The 17,875-nt window shown below is 35.7% G+C and overlaps 1 protein-coding gene across 1 annotated transcript in view; it reads right to left on the bottom strand.

Moving 5' to 3' along the window:
- Rab23 (RAS oncogene family member Rab23) overlaps window positions 1-17,875 on the bottom strand; it is a 524,702-nt gene that overhangs the window by 62,485 nt on the left and 444,342 nt on the right. Inside the window, exon 3 of the mRNA XM_069834397.1 lies at window positions 3,087-3,208. Coding sequence (XP_069690498.1) covers window positions 3,087-3,208 — 122 coding nt within the window. The remainder of the gene's footprint in view (window positions 1-3,086; window positions 3,209-17,875) is intronic.

Raw genomic sequence — 17,875 nt, forward strand, 5'->3', positions numbered from 1 at the left:
GGTGCTCCTAGGGACGCCAATACATCCCACATCGCACGACACTTCATTCCCTGAAGAAGATGGCAGAGCTAGTCATCGAAAGCTTGGAAGCAAATATCCAACTCACCTGGCTGAGAACCCGAAAAGAGTTATTCATTATTTTTCCTTATTATGGATTCTGATGAAATATTTCTATGGCAATATTTTTCCAAGAAGTCTTTAAAATGAGGATTCTAAAGGACGTGAAACGGGATATTTGATGCGACGATTGCTCGGTATAGCTCAGCAAGAAATTCAATTTTTGTTTCAATAATTATTTAATATCTCTTTAATTTTTAAATTTCTATTTCAATTTTTTTTCCATGTTTTCCTTGTGTGTAGTGCCTTGCACATGTTGAGTTAAATGGGATTTTTTTTGTTACTGGCTATCTTCACACAGAAAGAGAAATGAATAACAGCTTAGATAAATAGTTCCATATTTTAAATAATCAGAACTAGTTTTAAAAGCATTGTATTTATTAAACATTTCGAATTGCCAATCAGATTTTAGTAACGCAAATTTTAAATTCAAGTCTCAGGAAATATTGTCACTTCATTAGGTAGTACGCTGGCCTGTGACAAAACTGATTTAACATTTTAAGGAGAAAATTATGTCATTTGTCGCAACAAATAGCGAAAAGAACGAAAAATAAACACACGAACGGAAATTAATTTTCTTTCTGCTCGTGAGCAGTCTTTTACTTGTATCAATTAAAATAAATATAATTTGTTTGAATGCTCAATTTCGTTCAATGCTCACAAGTGTTTGCTGTAAGCTTGGCAGTATATTATCCATCCGACATCAAGTCCGGAAATTCTTGGAGCCATTAATGTATCACGCAAACCTTTGGAGTCTCAATTTTCGGCATTACACAATTCATCTATTCACACACTATACTTCACACTTCGAGAACTTAAAACAGAATACACACTTTATTTGCAACAAATGAGAAGTTACCAACTATGAAGGATAATTGAGTGCGCTTTCTCTTTTTCCAAGAATCGGATGTGTGGCCCTTATTTTTTGTGCGTCGCAGCACTCCGAATGCTATAAAGTAATAAAGCAACCCCTGACCAAACTATCAAATATGATACATAGTTAAAAATTAAAAGAAAATTAAAAATAAATGTTGAAATTTACATTGAAAGTTTTCGAAAAAGAAAAAGTGGGTGTTTTCACCTTTCAGAGATAAAACTAACCAAATAAGCAACATTTGGTTCTACGTATCGTCAAAACAGGCATTTTTTAGGTTAGATATAGTTTTCTATGAAACGTGTACTTGAAAGTTTTTTATGCACTTACCATTTAATGTATAAAATAGGCTCTTACCTAAAATCCGAAGTCCAGTCAATACACAGTTTACACAATAACGTTATTTTATAAAATCTATGACCACCATCTGTTACATCAGTTTCTATATGGTGAAGAATGGGCAGAACGGAGAAAAATTCTCTCCGGCACCGGGACTCGAACCCGGGTTTTCAGCTCTACGTGTTGACGCTTTATCCACCACGCCACACCGGATTCCAGTTCCGATGCCGGATCGAATCCCGCTCAGTTTAAGTTCTACCTTCTCTGTTTCCCTTAGGTGGCCTACCCTCATGTACTGTGTCACAGAATATGTCCAACACTATGTACAGAGGTACACTCATTATGAGTGACTGAGTGGCCGGTATCCGACGGAATAAGCGCCGTCTTGAATCACAAAGTGATTACTTACGCGTATCATATTACTGTGATGTACTGGAGTACATATGATATTTCATATAGTTAAAAAGTACACTGTACAACAATAATTACCCATTACTGTGTATAATTATTTTTGTGATATGAAATTTCTAAATAAATAATTTGCTGATTGATTAGAATTTTTTGGTAGTTCTACTTTTTAAAAATTCTCCTTAGAATTAAAATTGAAGAGCCCACTGAAAAAAATATACTAAAACATTTTAAAGAAAAACATAACCATGATACTTTTAATTCTGCAGCGCCTGGGAAAAGTGACATAAGTCAGTTTCCACAAACCTTTTTTGATTATTTATTGACAACTTACGGAACATCTGCTTGCTTGGAAAAAGAGACATAAGTATTTCTCCCATTACAATAATTCATACAGAAAAAAATCAAATCGACATAAACCAGTGTAAGTTGTCAATAAATTATAAAAAAAGGTTTGTGGAAACTGATTTGTCTCTTTTCCCAGGCACTGCAGAATTAATCTGAAGAAATGTTGAAACATAATATGCTTTCGATTAGTAAGAAACTTTGAAGACTTTGGTAACGAGCGTAACAACGCGATCGTACTCCAAGACCAGGACAAAACGTTTTTAATGTTTATTTCGTGTCGTCCATGAATGCAAGTCAGCGTCTCGTGTTTGATCTCACTTAGTACATGGGTTTTTATTTTGTCCGCTGCGCTGCGATGTTCGAGATTATCTTAAACGAAGGCATGAAATAACGGAATACCGCTACGTATCTTTCTAATGTTTAAGTGATACTGTCATAAGCGACCGAAGACCTCCGACAGGGATAGCACTCTAAGAAAATAGGCGAGAAAAAATAAATTAAATGGAGGAAAAGTAAAGAAAATGCACGAAAAAGGAAAAAGAAAGCAAATAAGTAAACATAGGAGTCTTGAAAGACAGAGAAGCAAAAACGAAAGAAAGAAAGAAAGAAAGAAAGAAAGAAAGAAAGAAAGAAAGAAAGAAAGAAAGAAACGAAATAAAATAAACTAAGAAAACTGAAAGAGTGAACGATAAAACGAAAAAGAAAAGACAAATAGACAAAAATAGAACATGAAGAGAAAATAGAAGAAAGAAGGGATGAAAAGTAAAAGGAAACAACAAATGAAAGGATAGAAAAAAGTAAAGATGAATTTCTTTTACATTAACATTACTAAGTTCCACATTATTTATGTAGTATAAGAGATTGAAGCGGGTCGATTATCATTATGTTGGCCAATCACGGATTTGTTACTCCTGCAATTATGACACCAAGGGAAAAGATCTGAAAGGAAGAGAGCGTGATCTATTTCAAGTTAATATCTCACTCAGTGTGGAGTACTTACTCTATTTGCCTCTCTAAGAAATCGACGCCGATAGTCTTCTTGTAGTCTTTGGTGAAAGTGCCCTTGCAGTAGCGCTGGATCATGCTGGACTTACCCACGGCGCCGTTGCCCACAATCACCACCTGTGACACAAACATCAACTATCATTTCACAAGAAATATTACATTGCCGGCGAGCAGAGATTTCGGAACATGATCTTGTGAGCAGATTTTATAGTTTCTGCAGTTACAATTAGAGCCTAAGTCAATTCTGAATCATAATTTAGCACTATTTATTCAAATATTTGATCTGAATCCAATCTCACTTGCGTATTTGACTAAAGAATTCCAGAGTTTTCACACTTTCAACTTCCTGGAACGCAGTAACGATATAAGAAAATATAAATTCCATTACATACGTGTAGTTTCTAACATGAATTTTAGTTTCACTTACTTTTAGTACGTGTCCAGTTATTGTTAACGGGACTCCTAAACTATAAACCTCACTGCATCTACGATTTTGAAAGCATGGATAGACATAAAGGCTCGGTTAGAAAAACTAACGTACTATGGTAGGAACTATCATGATTTTAAAATCAAATGTAGCAAACAGAAAACGGATGTAGGTAAATTCTCATTTTCAAATTTCAAAATGACTGGAATGACCTACCTGCAGCGGTCTTTGAGGGCTGTCCTTCCTTAAGGAGATTCAAGAATAACTTAAAAGTTGTGTATAAAGTGTAAATTAAAATTAAGGTGACATTTAACATTTAATTTTTTAAGATGACATGCATTTATTTAGCCTGACGAGTTACTCCCTTGGTTTGAATTGTAAATTATTTAAAAATAAGGTGTAAGAGGGCCTTAAAGTAGAAATGTTTAGCTTAAATGTAGTTCTGTTTATAAGTATGCATAAGGGTGTAAGTATTTTTTCTTATATGAGCTGTTGTATCAATGAAGAGTGGTGAGTCAGTGAAGTTATGGTTTTACAGTGCAGTGAATTGTGCAGTGAATGATTCCGATCACTGATAATTTATAGTGTAAATGAAATATGTTCTACAGTGTCAGTGAAATGTGTCCTAGTGCCACTACAGCGAGTGAGATGAGAGTAAAGTGTGCAGTGAATGATTCCGATCACTGATAATTTATAGTGTAAATGAAATATGTTCTGCAGTGTCAGTGAAATGCGTCATAGTGCCACTACAGCGAGTGAGATGAGAGTAAAGTGAAAGACTATTATCAGTACCAATGCAAAACTCTTGTAGGGCCTATACATATGTAGGTTGTATTGTAAAATTAGGTTCACTTATTAATTAGGTTATTTTATGTATTATTATTAATTGTAATTATTGTGTTCTATTGTATTGTGTATTCTTATTGTATTGTGTATATAATTGTATTGTGTATTGTAATTTTATTGTGTATTGTTTATATTGTGCATACCACTGCACCAGGTGCTTGCCCACTTGCAGTGTAAATAAATACATATTGAGATACCGGTAGAGAATTTTCAAACTGTTCCTATCTCCATTTTAAAAAACAAAGGGAGAGTAAAAAGAGAGAGAGAAGCAGAAACTGGAAACGGACGATAACCAATTTCCTTACTTTTTGTTACGGAGAATTTTTTCTCATGATTTTAATGGGTGGAATATCGTGAGACTTTTTCATGTACCGAAAAATCCACCGCTCTTTGTGGTTGCATGCACAGACGACCCATAGACGAGTACGGTGACCGTTAGATCACCATGTTTTGAATTATTGAAAGCCGAGAAAAATTATGGACCTGATAAGAGTTCAATAGCTTAATCTAATATCTATATAGTACAATAGATGCCCGCTATTTCTTATGTCGGCTGCCGGAAGTGATTCAAATAACAAGTTCTTAGGATAGCGACAAAAGAGATCAAGGTATTCCGAGAAAACTTAAGTTACTCCCATCACCGATCTCTTCCCTTACAAGACCCACTCGATTATAATTAAATACACGATATAGGGGCTTCTTAGGCCTACAGCCTACATATTACCGCGGCTTACACTGTTCATCAAACATCCACACTCGGCTGTCATGAAAACTAAAGGAACAGTAAGTGTTCCTTGTGGAAAGGTTGTATTACGTGAGCATTATTCTGCATGCAATTGCGCATATCATGTACTTGAAACGAATGCTTGATTACATTTAATGCAGAATTAGCCGTAATACCACAGTCTAATATATACAGTCGCGCAACTTCAACACTTTTTTTGCCAACATTCGCGACACTAGCGCCCAAGCGGCAGGCAAGGCACTGGTCATAGGGTTGATACAGCCAGCACGTGCTTTAAAGGGGATGCGAGATGTTATAATAACGTTTTAATCATGCGTCGGAATAAAGGCAATGTGTGCAATGACGAAAATTTCAGTAGCTACAAGTTTAAATCTCCGAATTTGTCGTCCTTCAGATTCCCTAAGACCAAGAGAAAATCATAACTCAGTCATAACCAATAATCCACGTTGTAGGTAGCCTACGTATTTGTGTTCTATAAAACATTTATTACTTATCAGTTACCTATTTGTATGTCAGGAAGGATAGTTTAAATAAAAACAAAGTAAATGCCTGTTACAGTATATTATTTTTTTGAAGAGATCATATGTTTAAATGTGTAACCATTCCGATTTTGGATAATATATCTACAGTTTTTAATGCAAGTAATTCCATAATTTTTGTATTCGTATTTTTTTCTTTATTTTTTTTCAAGAATGTTCTATAGCGTTCAAGTAGGCATCATGGTGTTAATTTTGCAAGAATTCATGGAGTATAGTAATCCTTTTGCAAAATATTCACTTCTTGAATAAATCCAGACTGTGTCGAATAAATCCAGACTGTGTCGATAGTGTCGATAAATTTCTGATGTGTTGGTGTAGATTCATGTGGCAGACGTATTAAGTTCTCAAGAAATAAAAGAGCCTTTTTAATTTAATATAAAAAGCAATCTTTTCTGTAATAATTTGCATGACTGTTATTGGTGTTGATTTTACATTCCCAGTGATTATTTGAGCCGTTCAGTGCAGAAGTGGTGTAAGTCAAAATCGGGTAATGAGGTTTAAAGTAAAAATTCTGTAAAAATACAGCGCAAAGTAGCAATTAATATATCCTTCGTGCTATTCACTGACTATTAATAGTTTAAATACATTCAATATTAACTGCCACTTTGCGCTGTATTTTACAGAATGTTTACTTTAACCCCTAATTACCCATTTTTTACTTACACCACTTCTGCTCTGAAAATAAAATTAGGCCTACATTTTCTGAGTTAATTGAAGTTACAATTTTTTCAACAAAATTATGTGTTCATTTATTTGTTCTCACCTACGTCATATTAACAGTAAGTGCATGTAAATTACGTATTATATAGGTAGGATAAGTTAAAATTAGGCATTATGTGTGAAAACTGGAAATATAATGTAAAATGCGGTAAACTTGCCATAAAAATTTAAACCATAACATCAGAGCTATTTGTGACTCAAAATAATAAAGGAAATACCGGTTCTTAAGAAATGGAAAAATAATGAACTTCATATTAATGTTTAAATCCTCCCCTTTTCTTTATTTTCAAGTTTACCTCAGCGGCCGAGTTTACTCCAATTTGCGGTATGAAAAATCGTTAATTTCTCAGGAAAAAGGGAGAGGAGTTCACCACGCGATGTACCCTACCAGATATGCCCTACAATTTTGAAGCTACTAATTTTTACTCTTCTCACAGGAAATACAAAGTTCCAATGATTCATAAATATATTTAGGAATGAATTGAATTAACCGACCACGCACGAACAATTATATTATTTCAAACCATGATACGTGATCAGGGCCATGATTCAGTTGTAAGGAGCAGAAAGAATTACGTTTATTCCCAGCTTCTGAAACTTGTAGATCAACTGCGTGTGAAATTCTTCCAGGATTCTAAAGTAGAATTAGTAAGAACCATATACACTTATTGCATAGCATAAACATATAAAATAAATTACGCAAAACCCGTTTTCTGATGTGTTATCATATGTCGTGTGCACACTTTTAACTTGCCTGCCGCTAGAGGGCTACAGTCGCGCCAGCTGTCAAATGTTGGCATATTTTATACGTATGAGTTGCGGTGACTGTATCTATTAGACTGTGGTAATACTTAGGGGAGAGTTGAGTAGTATCGGACATCGGGTAATATCGGACAGTGAGTTTCTTTCATCTACCACCAGATGGTAGTACCTGAATAACATGGTTACGTTTCTGTGATGTTGCATACATGGTTACGTTTCTGTATGTGACATCACAGAAACGTAACCATGTTATTCAGGTACTACCATCTGGTGGTAGATGAAAGAAACGCACTGTCCGATATTACCCGATGTCCGATACTACCCAACTCTCCACTACTTATTTACAAATGGATTTTAAGGAACCCGGAGGTTCATTGCCGCCTTCACATAAGCCCGCCATCGGTTCCTATTCTGAGCAAGATTAATCTAGTTTCTATCATCATAGCCCACCTCCTTCAAATCCATTTTAATATTATCTTCCCATCTACGTCTCGGTCTCCCCGAAGGACTTTTTCCTTCCGGCCTCCCAACTAACACACTATATGAATTTCTGGATTCGCCCATACGTGCTACATGCCCAGCCCATCTCAAACGTCTGGATTTAATAATCCTAATTATGTCAGGTAAGAAAAACAATGCTAATAATAATTTATTATTAATAGGAAAATCGAAGAAAGCTCTGTTTATTATAGCGAAAAGAGGTCTAACGTTACTGCCGGCTATGTTTGTGGTTGAGTGATGTCACACTGGTCTACCATCCAGGCGGCTCGCTTTCGATCTTCATGTTAATGGAATTAGTGGTGGACAAACAGGAGTTGCACAGGGTTTCCTCGGCGTACTCTCTTTTCCCTCTTTAATCCTTCCAACACTTTTCATCTTCCTCACCATAATCTACCATCTGCAATACTTTAAAGTAGGCTGGTGTGAAGTAATGGGGGTAATGCAATATAGGCCTCCGATTGTTGATAATATACCGTACTCGTAGCATTCAAGGACTCGGAATTCCGGGTCCTGGGGTTCATCAGACACTTCTCTAAAGATGGAATATAGTTCTATCAGGATTGAACCAGGATGGCTCACCTGTCAGCATCCGTTTCCCGAACCACCAGTACCTAGGACAGGAAAAATCATGGTGCACAATGGGCCAATGTGAGCGTAAGTGTATGTCTTCACCCGGGGTCCTATTCTCGTCAGCGTCGTTATTACGGACTGACACTCAATTTTTGTCCAACGCACCGTAATCTATGTTGGTAGTTTTACATCCATGAGATCTAGTCTACTGTTTACTGAAAGTAAAAGAGTAGCACAATTTCTCTCACTTGAAATGCTACCTAACCCAACCCAACCTAACCTAACCTAATCTAATCTAACCTAACCTAACCTAACCTAAAGTTTGATACAGCGTTAACAAAGATCCACTCTGTCACTATGTGTCATTGTTTCTATCATCTGCCGCACTCGTACAGGGTTAATCTACGGGTTACAATCGAGGCAAATGTAGTAGAGTAAGCAGAGTAAAAATCTTGCGGTTGTTGCTTTCCTTTTCTTGGTATGTTTGTGTTCAATCAGTAGGTATAAATATTCCTGTTAATCATTCTGCTGCAAAATACTATTTTTGTAAACTTTGACATATCATTCGGCGCTTTAAAATTAGACATATTATGTAATTTTTATCTATTAATGTTAGTCATAAAGTATAGTGTTAAGATCACGACGTGTGTTAAGTTATTATTATTATTATTATTATTATTATTATTATTATTATTATTATTATTATTATAGTAATATAAAGTGCAAATACATTTAAAAATGCAACTCAAACGCATCCTCTTCACTTAAATGTATTATTCAAATTCGCATAATTTACTTTATTCTAAGTTATAGAATAGAAACCTTGTTCAGGACTATCGGCATAGGGTAAAGTGGTACTTTTTTTATATAGATACTAGTTCGATCGAGTTAAGAAAAACCTCCGTATTTCGATTTATAAAGTTGGTAGCACTTAAACGTGAACAGCTGATGAAAGAGCTAAGGTTTTTAATTGTGTGTCTGAAAAATTAAAGCTGTTTTATGATTATTTTAGAAGATCTAAGAGCTTATATTTAGCGAAGAAAGTGCTGCATGCTTCTATTTTACGTTGTTATAACTTTTTATTAGGTTTAATACCAAGACGACACCACCAATGAGGTAACTAGGCCAGGAGATAATGGAGTAGGGTGGCCAGTTCTTTTCCCCCTCCATAGCATAGGTACATAGCCGATTAGCTACATATTACACTAGTCAGACTTCATATGCATACAAACAAGTGGTGAGTTGGTGAGTGATGAATTTAGGTTGTTTTATTCAAATGGTGAGTGCAAAGAAAGTCATGGTGTTGGTGTATTACTGGGACCATGTGTGAAAGATAAAGTGATATCAGTGCGTTATGTGGATGACCAGGTGATAATGGTGAGGCTATAAGGGAAGAAATGGACTTAGTGCTAGTGCAAGTTTATACGGCAGAGGAGAATCTTTGGTAAATTTCTGTAAAAGAAATGCAATGATTGTTGGAAATACATTATTCCAACAAAATAAACGTAGAAGATGCACAGGGACGAAAGCAGATACCACAAAGATTACATACTGGTACAGGAAAGATTCCGAAATTTCTTAAAACTGCGAAGACTTTACCAGAAGCACACATTAACTCAGATCATGTTCTCCTGAAGTAGATATTCATCTGAAGAAGGTAAGAGGAAGACAATTGAAATTTTGGTTAGTACTATATAGGCCTAACTGAGGCAGTATATCTTAAGAAAATTATTTACTCATGAGCGATGGTATTCTTGAACGAAAACTTTGATTTCTGTCTGTGAACTAAAGTAATCACGTCCTTCTGTAATATCTGAAACTGTAGTCGTTTCCAGCCAGTACAGCAAAGGCTATCTTAGGCATGCATTTCGAATAAGTGAGGATTTCACAACCTTTCACACAATCCGTCTTTCACATGAATCAATGTTGTATGTCGACAACATCTAGATTAGAATGTAACCTTATCAATAATTGACGAAAACGAGGCAAATGACTTACAAATTATCCAGAAGACCTTGTAATATTTTTTACAAAGTTTCACAGCGCTGTTGACATACTTGTCTTGACGATCTCATTACGCAACACGCAATAATGTTCAGCTCTTGATATGTGGTCAGTTTTACAGGCTACATCTTGCAATTAGAGCAGTTGCCCGAAAAGAAATGCTGCGGCACATCAGTACGAACAATTATCTGCTATGTTTTCTATAGTGAATTACGCAAAAGAAATAAGGTTTATTAATACTAACTAGACTGATTCAGGAGTTCTTAGTCATGAAAACATTAAATTAAGAACTAATTCAATAACAAACACAGATTGCTTTGGAAACAAATTATGTTCGGTCACAGTATGTCATCTAGATCAGGTAAAATACCATTCGCCCTTCAGTTCTTAAAATTATATTGGCTTGCGTCTTAAACTCGATCGATGACGCGTTGCCATGTTGATGAGGAATTCATTTAATTGACAAAAGACAAATAGTGATTAGTGATTACAGTTCGGTTTGCATTACGAAGGATATTTTCAATAAGATGGTGTAATTCGTAGGCCTATCGAAGGAAAAACGACTTCATTCTACAGAATAATGTGTGTTCTCATTATGATTTTACTCAAGTTTTACCTCCACCAGTATAGAAGAATCGTTACAAAAGACTACACATAGGGGCACCAGTTCCTATTTCTTAAAATATTAACGGTAATTAGTTCTAAACTCTCCTTATTATGTGCGAGCGAATGTCTTCAGAAGTTTTAATTCCAAAATGTATACTTCAATGTTCTGATTGCACAATACTGGTGGTTGTTTAATAAGAAAGAGCGAGGCTTATAATTTAAGTATAAATCACTGCTATGTTTTAATACATGCATCAGTTTCAAATTTTGGTAAATGAAACAAAAATATTAGGAGCGCTTGATATATTGTGACTGAAGTTATACATCTCACTTCTTAGGGTAGTAAGAAATGTATTTTATGTATCACATACAAAAAGGAAGTTTCTCTTGAATCCATATTAATGGTTTCGTTTTCTTTTTAATCAGCTGTGTAAATATCTTGAACTACATAATATTATTTCTAATAGACCATTTGGCTTTAGATCTAGTATAATACTAGGTCTATTGGTGCTGTTAGTGATTTAGTCAAATAATTCTCTATGATTTTTAAGATCACTTCATAACCATGGCCACTTTATACGATCTTAGTAAAGCCTTCGACTGCGTAGACCATGAAATGTTACTTTAAAACATGCAATATTATGGAATTCAAGGTTTATGGAGACGTATTTTATTGGGTTTTTTTACGACGCTGTATCAACATCTAGGTTATTTAGCGTCTGAATGGGATGAAGGTGATAATGCCGGTGAAATGAGTCCAGGGTCCAGCACCTAAAGTTACCCAGCATTTGCTCATATTGGGTTGAGGGAAAACCCCGGAAAAAACCTCAACCAGGTAACTTGTCCCGACCGGGATTCGAACCCGGGCCACCTGGTTTCGCGGCCAGACGTGCTGACCGTTACTCCACAGGTGTGGACATGGAAACGTATGTTCTTTGAATTACGATTAAAACATATATAAAAGGAAATTATACTTATAATGTGATATACAATAATATTGTCTAATAGCTTAAAGGAAATACATTTTTACGAAACATGCTGAAAAGATGACTTAGTGTGTCATTTTTGTTATACCGACTTCATATTACACCCAGTCACAAGAGGAATATATAGGTTAATATATCGACGAAAATACTCTCTTGAAATTTGAGGAATCTTTAAAAAATCAGGCAAACTATTTCAACTTTATGCACAACTTTTTGGAACAATTTTTTTAATTTGTTACTTTACGACGCTTTATCCACTGCTATGGTTATCTAACGTCTGAGTGAAATGAGGTGATAATGCCAGCGAAATGAGTCCAGATTCAGCGCCGAAAGTTACCGGGCATTTGCTCTTAATGAGTTGAGGAAAAACTCCGGAAAAAGACATCAACTAGACAACTTGTCACTGATAATACCTTTCTTCTTCACTAGGAATATATTCTTTATCTTCATCTGATTCAGAAAAATCAGTACATCACTTGATCAATTGAACAAACGCTTCCTAACTCTTAAATTTCCTGAAACATATGCTACATTACTATCCGTCATCATGGATATTGTGACATAGCACTAATGAAACATATGAAAAAGAGATGCTCCAAGAATATGTCAATAATCTGGTCTGCCAACTATTGAAAACAATGACCAGGAATTTCACCAGTGCCTAGTCATTATCTATTACAGTACATATATCAAATATCTATTAAAAATGGCTTGTCACTATCTAGCTCAGGGATGCAAAACTGTGCTACAATTGAAGCACGTGTCAACCTTCGCGTCATTGTACGGTAAGGGGAGAAGAGAAGAGAGAACAGTGTGTTTTCCAAACGTCACAGAAACGTAAATGAAGACTCCGGCCTTGTGGATGAGGGAACGAACTCTTTCCCCATGCTTCCGCCTCTTTCTTCCCCAGTTCTGTAACCTTGATCTAGCCCCAAGACCTTCAATTTATTCTCGTCTCTTGTGGAAAATAATTAACTGCAGATGTTAACAAATAGATGCTGAATTATCAATGGATCGAATTCAATTCAATGACCGTTTTCAGTTCATGGTGTAAAATTTGCAGGTCCATAGTATGTGAAGGTTGTAACCACAATCAAGAAGTCATATATTCTATTGTTCATATGCGCCACCATAAGAGCCATTGTTCTAGAATTTTCAACCGACATAGGTATCTATTGTAATTTCCTATTAGTCTTTCACCGCTTTGTGGACAGACGAGATCTACTGAATACAATTTATTCAAACAAAGCTCGTACTTTTCAAGTTAGCAAAAAGAAAATATCAAAACTTCAGAAAGTGTTTGAAGATTCGAAACTACTCCCACCTGTGACACTACCACATACATGAAAATTCATAACAGCAAGAGCAGCATGGTCGGGACGCTTTTGGAAAAAAATGGTAGGTTTTATCGAAGACTGTCACACTTGGACGAGCCCAGGTGGATGAACAAGGAGCCGCTGTAGCCTTTCTTAATTTACGTCCAACTGCCCAAGATTAAGAGAACTCTGATATCTAAACCTTGACACTTCCATCACGATATTTCCCACTGACTAACAGGAGGAAGATTGATATCCTTACCAAATAAAACAGAACCAGGAACATGTCAAAACATGAGAAGAATGTATCGACACAGACAAGGGTTCTTTGAACGCCATGAGAAAAGATGGGAAAGATAATATTTTCTTCAACTGAGGAGTCATCAAACAGTGAAGCAGGTCAAGAAAGAGACAGAATTCAGCGTAAGAGACATAGTTCTTCCACATGAAGATTTGAATCCCAGACTTATGTTTAAATGAGATCGATTTCCCAGTCTACGTCGAAGAAAGGACAGCAAGACCTGACAATCGTCCTCAAGCTAATAGAAGTTGATCAATCAGGATAGGGAAGATGTTACGGATTGTGACTTTGTTTTGTTTGTCAATGTGATTTGGTTTTTATGTACTTTAACGGCGAATGTCATCGGAAATGAACTTTCGGATATTTCTACCGTGTCCTGGAACAATACTTCCAACGTTTCGGAACTACATGGTATGACATGGGTCGTCTACTCTGTTGCACTTGTTATGTCTAACTACTGTAGACGATTTAAGAAATAGTTACTGTAAACATAACAGAGACACCGTCAAACATTTAACTCAATTGACTTTTGCAGAATGCAATAATGATTAAAGTGACTTCCAAATAGTTTTCTTCTTGATGCTATTGGATATCGAAATGATGCTTTAAATTGTAGCTTTTAGCATCTCACGCAATGGTACAAATTTTGCAAGGAAGTTTATTAGTTATTTCTTATTTCATATTTGCATTTTTATATGTTAAACGTAAGAATTGGACATGTTCTTTATTCTATGCTATAAAGCAATATTTGCATTTATATATGTTAAACATAAGAATTGGACGTGTTCTTTATTCTATGCTATAAAGCAAATGTAAGAATATTATGGAATGAATAATCCATCCATCCATCCATCCATCCATCCATCCATCCATATTTAAAATTGTTCACATTTTGTTTCAGATGTTTATTCGTAATGCACACTGTAACACAACAACTGTGTGTTACGGGTGACATCTATGCCTTTATATGATTATTTTATCTCTGATCTCTATGACAAAGGTTACGGCTTTGAATTCTATTGTAAATTCCTTTATTGATTTATATAAATTTTGGGAACAACTGGATAATACGCACGGCAGACCAATATCGATAGTCGACTCTACTCGCTGGCCACTAGTCACCGGGCCGTACCGAGCCGTATCAAACAAAATATAATCGAAATGGTGGTAGTCAAATTCGCGACTATATTCTTAAATAATTCACTCCATTAGTCAAGTTCAAGGTTTTATGTAGTACAACGTCGGTTTTTTGAATGCATTAAAAGAAAATGAAGATGTAATAAGATAATAAACTAGGTTATCACAAGGAAATTAACGGGATAAAGGTGTGTTTCACGGAATACAATTAAAATGACGGAAAGTAAATTTCCGGTTAATGTTCGCCAAAGCGTAAAGTACGTAATTATGACGGCGTTGCTGTTTTATATCTGGCCTATAGAAAAATACTTAGCCTTTTACGAAAAAAAAAATTTAAGGACCATGAAATTATTCACCGCTTTCATTATAGGCCTATTATTTTTTAACCAAAGCTAATCTAACCTAACCTAACCTAACCTATCCTAACCTAACCTATCCTAACCCAACCTAATTTATTCTAAACTAACCTAACCCAACCTAACCTATCCTAACCTAACCTATCCTAACCTAACCTATCCTAATCTAACCCAACCTATCCTATCCTAACCTATCCTATCCTAACCTATCCTATCCTAACCTAATCTATCCTAACCTAACCTATCCTAACCCAACCTAACCTATCCTAACCTAACCCAACCTAACCTATCCTATCCTAACCCAACCTAACCTATCCTAACCTAACCTTACCCAACCCAACCAAACTTAACCTAACCCAACCTAACCTAACCTTCTCCCATTCCTCGACCTCATATCACTTATCACATGCGGCTCGCGACAGGATATTGCCTGTCTGCGCATGCGCGGACTTGGCTAATAAAAACCTAAACTAACCAAACCTAACCTTCGTATATCCAAGGTCTGTAACCGGAACAAGAAGGGATCTCAATCATTTAATCTTCAATGTACACGCGAAAATAATTTCAAGGATCACGCTTCCACTGCATGAGAGGTCCGCGCATGCGCTACAGCAAAACTGTTTCTGTCGCGAGCCTCTCATCTAAGCCACTCGTCATAATTTACCCGCAATATTTGCGCAAATACACCTTGTACCTAACAGTGGTGCTTAACATTTAATAAAAAAAACAAATATAGCAAAACTGTTTTGTCTCGAAACTCTCATCTAAGTCATGTAATAAGTTTCAAACAATTATAAAATACGATAATTTGGTCCAGGGAGCATCCGTTTTTGATGCAAAGATAATTCGTTTGGCTTGTTTCTTAAATGAAATTACGAAATGGCGTCCCTGTGCTTAAGTCACGTAATCTACTTGCAATATATTTGCGCAAATATACCTTGTAGCTAACAGTGGTGCTATCTCTCAGTAATGTTCAGAACGAAGGAGGCACAGAAAGAAAATAAACAAATTTCTCTCTCTAATGACGCCACACACCAACATCGTGTTCTTATGTTGGCGAGATTGTGTATTTAGTAAAATTTGGCGCTAAACGTAACGGCACGGTTCAATGATACCGTGGGAATTCTCCAGTATAGCGAAATTTTTGTTACAAAAACTTATACCTTGAATTTGAAGAATTACGAAATACAAGCTCACATTTTCTAATTTAAATCGTAGCATTTATAAACAACGGTCATAAAAGGGACGTAATATTGTTAAATGAACTGTAACTCCAGTGTAGATTATCTCATTATTTCGAGAAAAAAAGGAATCGTAACATATTCATTACAGCAAAATATTTGAAGAAGTGATGATAAAGTGGTACAACTTCCAATAGACTAGTCACAGAAAAGAAGCAAAGTAACATTAGTAGCTGTTTTTTCCAGACAAAAATGTGCTATGGCAGACCTTGCTTTTTTCCGCCTGTGCAACTAAAGTACACCGTGTTCCACTTAAAACACCAATAAAATAAAAGTCCATAGCTGTAAAGAAAAACCCAACTGCGCCCTACACATGATCTAAATACGAGTTGTTTTCGTCAATTTTGTCCAAAACACTCGCAGCAAAATATAGCCTGTTATCTTTATCACCAGGCTTGACCTGCTGTATGATTTGAATTTTGTATGCCCGAAGACGGAGCCTTTTGTGTAGAACATTATGGACAGTACTGCGAGGAATCTGGAGTTGCAAACTTGCTTTTCGGATTGATTTTCTTGGACTTCTTGTAAAGAAGGTTCGTACGAGTTCAATGTTTTCTTGAGAAACTCTTTTCTTAGCATGCTTACCACTGCTCGACAATAAATTTCCTGTTTGCTTCAACCCTGCATCCAGACCATTATTCTCATACAGTCAGGAATGGAATCATGCCTTTGAAGGTTGTATTCCCGACGAAATCGGCGTTGAACATGCTTCACAGACTTCGTTTCTGCTAACCAAAGAACACGCGAAACTTTCTACTTAACAGTCCACATGCTAGTTTTACAGAATTACTTAGCTGTTATTTATTTATTTCTCCATGGCATTCATTGTTACATTGTTATATAAGTTGCAAGATCTGCACTACCAAACCTGACTAGATATATTTCTCTTTCCCATATATATTTAAGTGTTACAACCATTTATTTTATTGGTGTTTTAAGCGGGGCACGGTGTATAACTAGACTGCACATGCAGAAAGAAAAGAGAGTGAAACGAAATAATAGTAACAACAAGGTTATTAAAAGACAGTGATACTGAATTTTACGTTTTCAAAATTGTTTAAGAAACATTTCAGAATTTAAGAAATTAACAAAACTTTTATGCCGAAGGGCATTAATTTATTTGAATAATTTTGGTGTTTTCAATTACTTCATTCATACACGAGCAGAAAATGTTCTTAGAAGAGGGTGGAATGATATCATTAACCCTTTCTGCTCGAATGAATCCATTTGGAATCATTAACATTTCTGTAATCTCTGACTCATATGATTTGCTTGATGAATTCATTGGATATTCTCAGAAGTAGTTTCCTTTTTTACCGAAAGAGTGCAGCACCCGCCAGTTCCTTGCAGAGTCCATAGATGTCAATGAGTTATATTACTTTAGAGAGGCTACAACGTCTTCTGGTTGAAGACAATTTAACATTAGTCCGCCATGTTTTGTTTGGTCAAAACAAAGGGGCGTGGCTCCAATGTTGTAGGAAATGACAGTGTAAACTTCATGTTTTATAAGATCTGTATGTTTTATTAGTTTCACTAAATGCAGCTCAGATATTAAATGAGAAGTAATACTCAATGTAACATAACCAAAAGCATCTAAAGACGGATGAATGTATTTTATTTACCTTAGTAGGTTATTTTACGACGATTTATCAACATCTAAGGTTATTTAGCGTCTGAATAATATGAAGATGATAATGCCGGTGAAATGAGTCCGGGGTCCAACACCG

Source organism: Periplaneta americana, chromosome 9, assembly GCF_040183065.1.
Source record: "Periplaneta americana isolate PAMFEO1 chromosome 9, P.americana_PAMFEO1_priV1, whole genome shotgun sequence".
Taxonomy (NCBI): Eukaryota; Metazoa; Arthropoda; class Insecta; order Blattodea; family Blattidae; genus Periplaneta; species Periplaneta americana.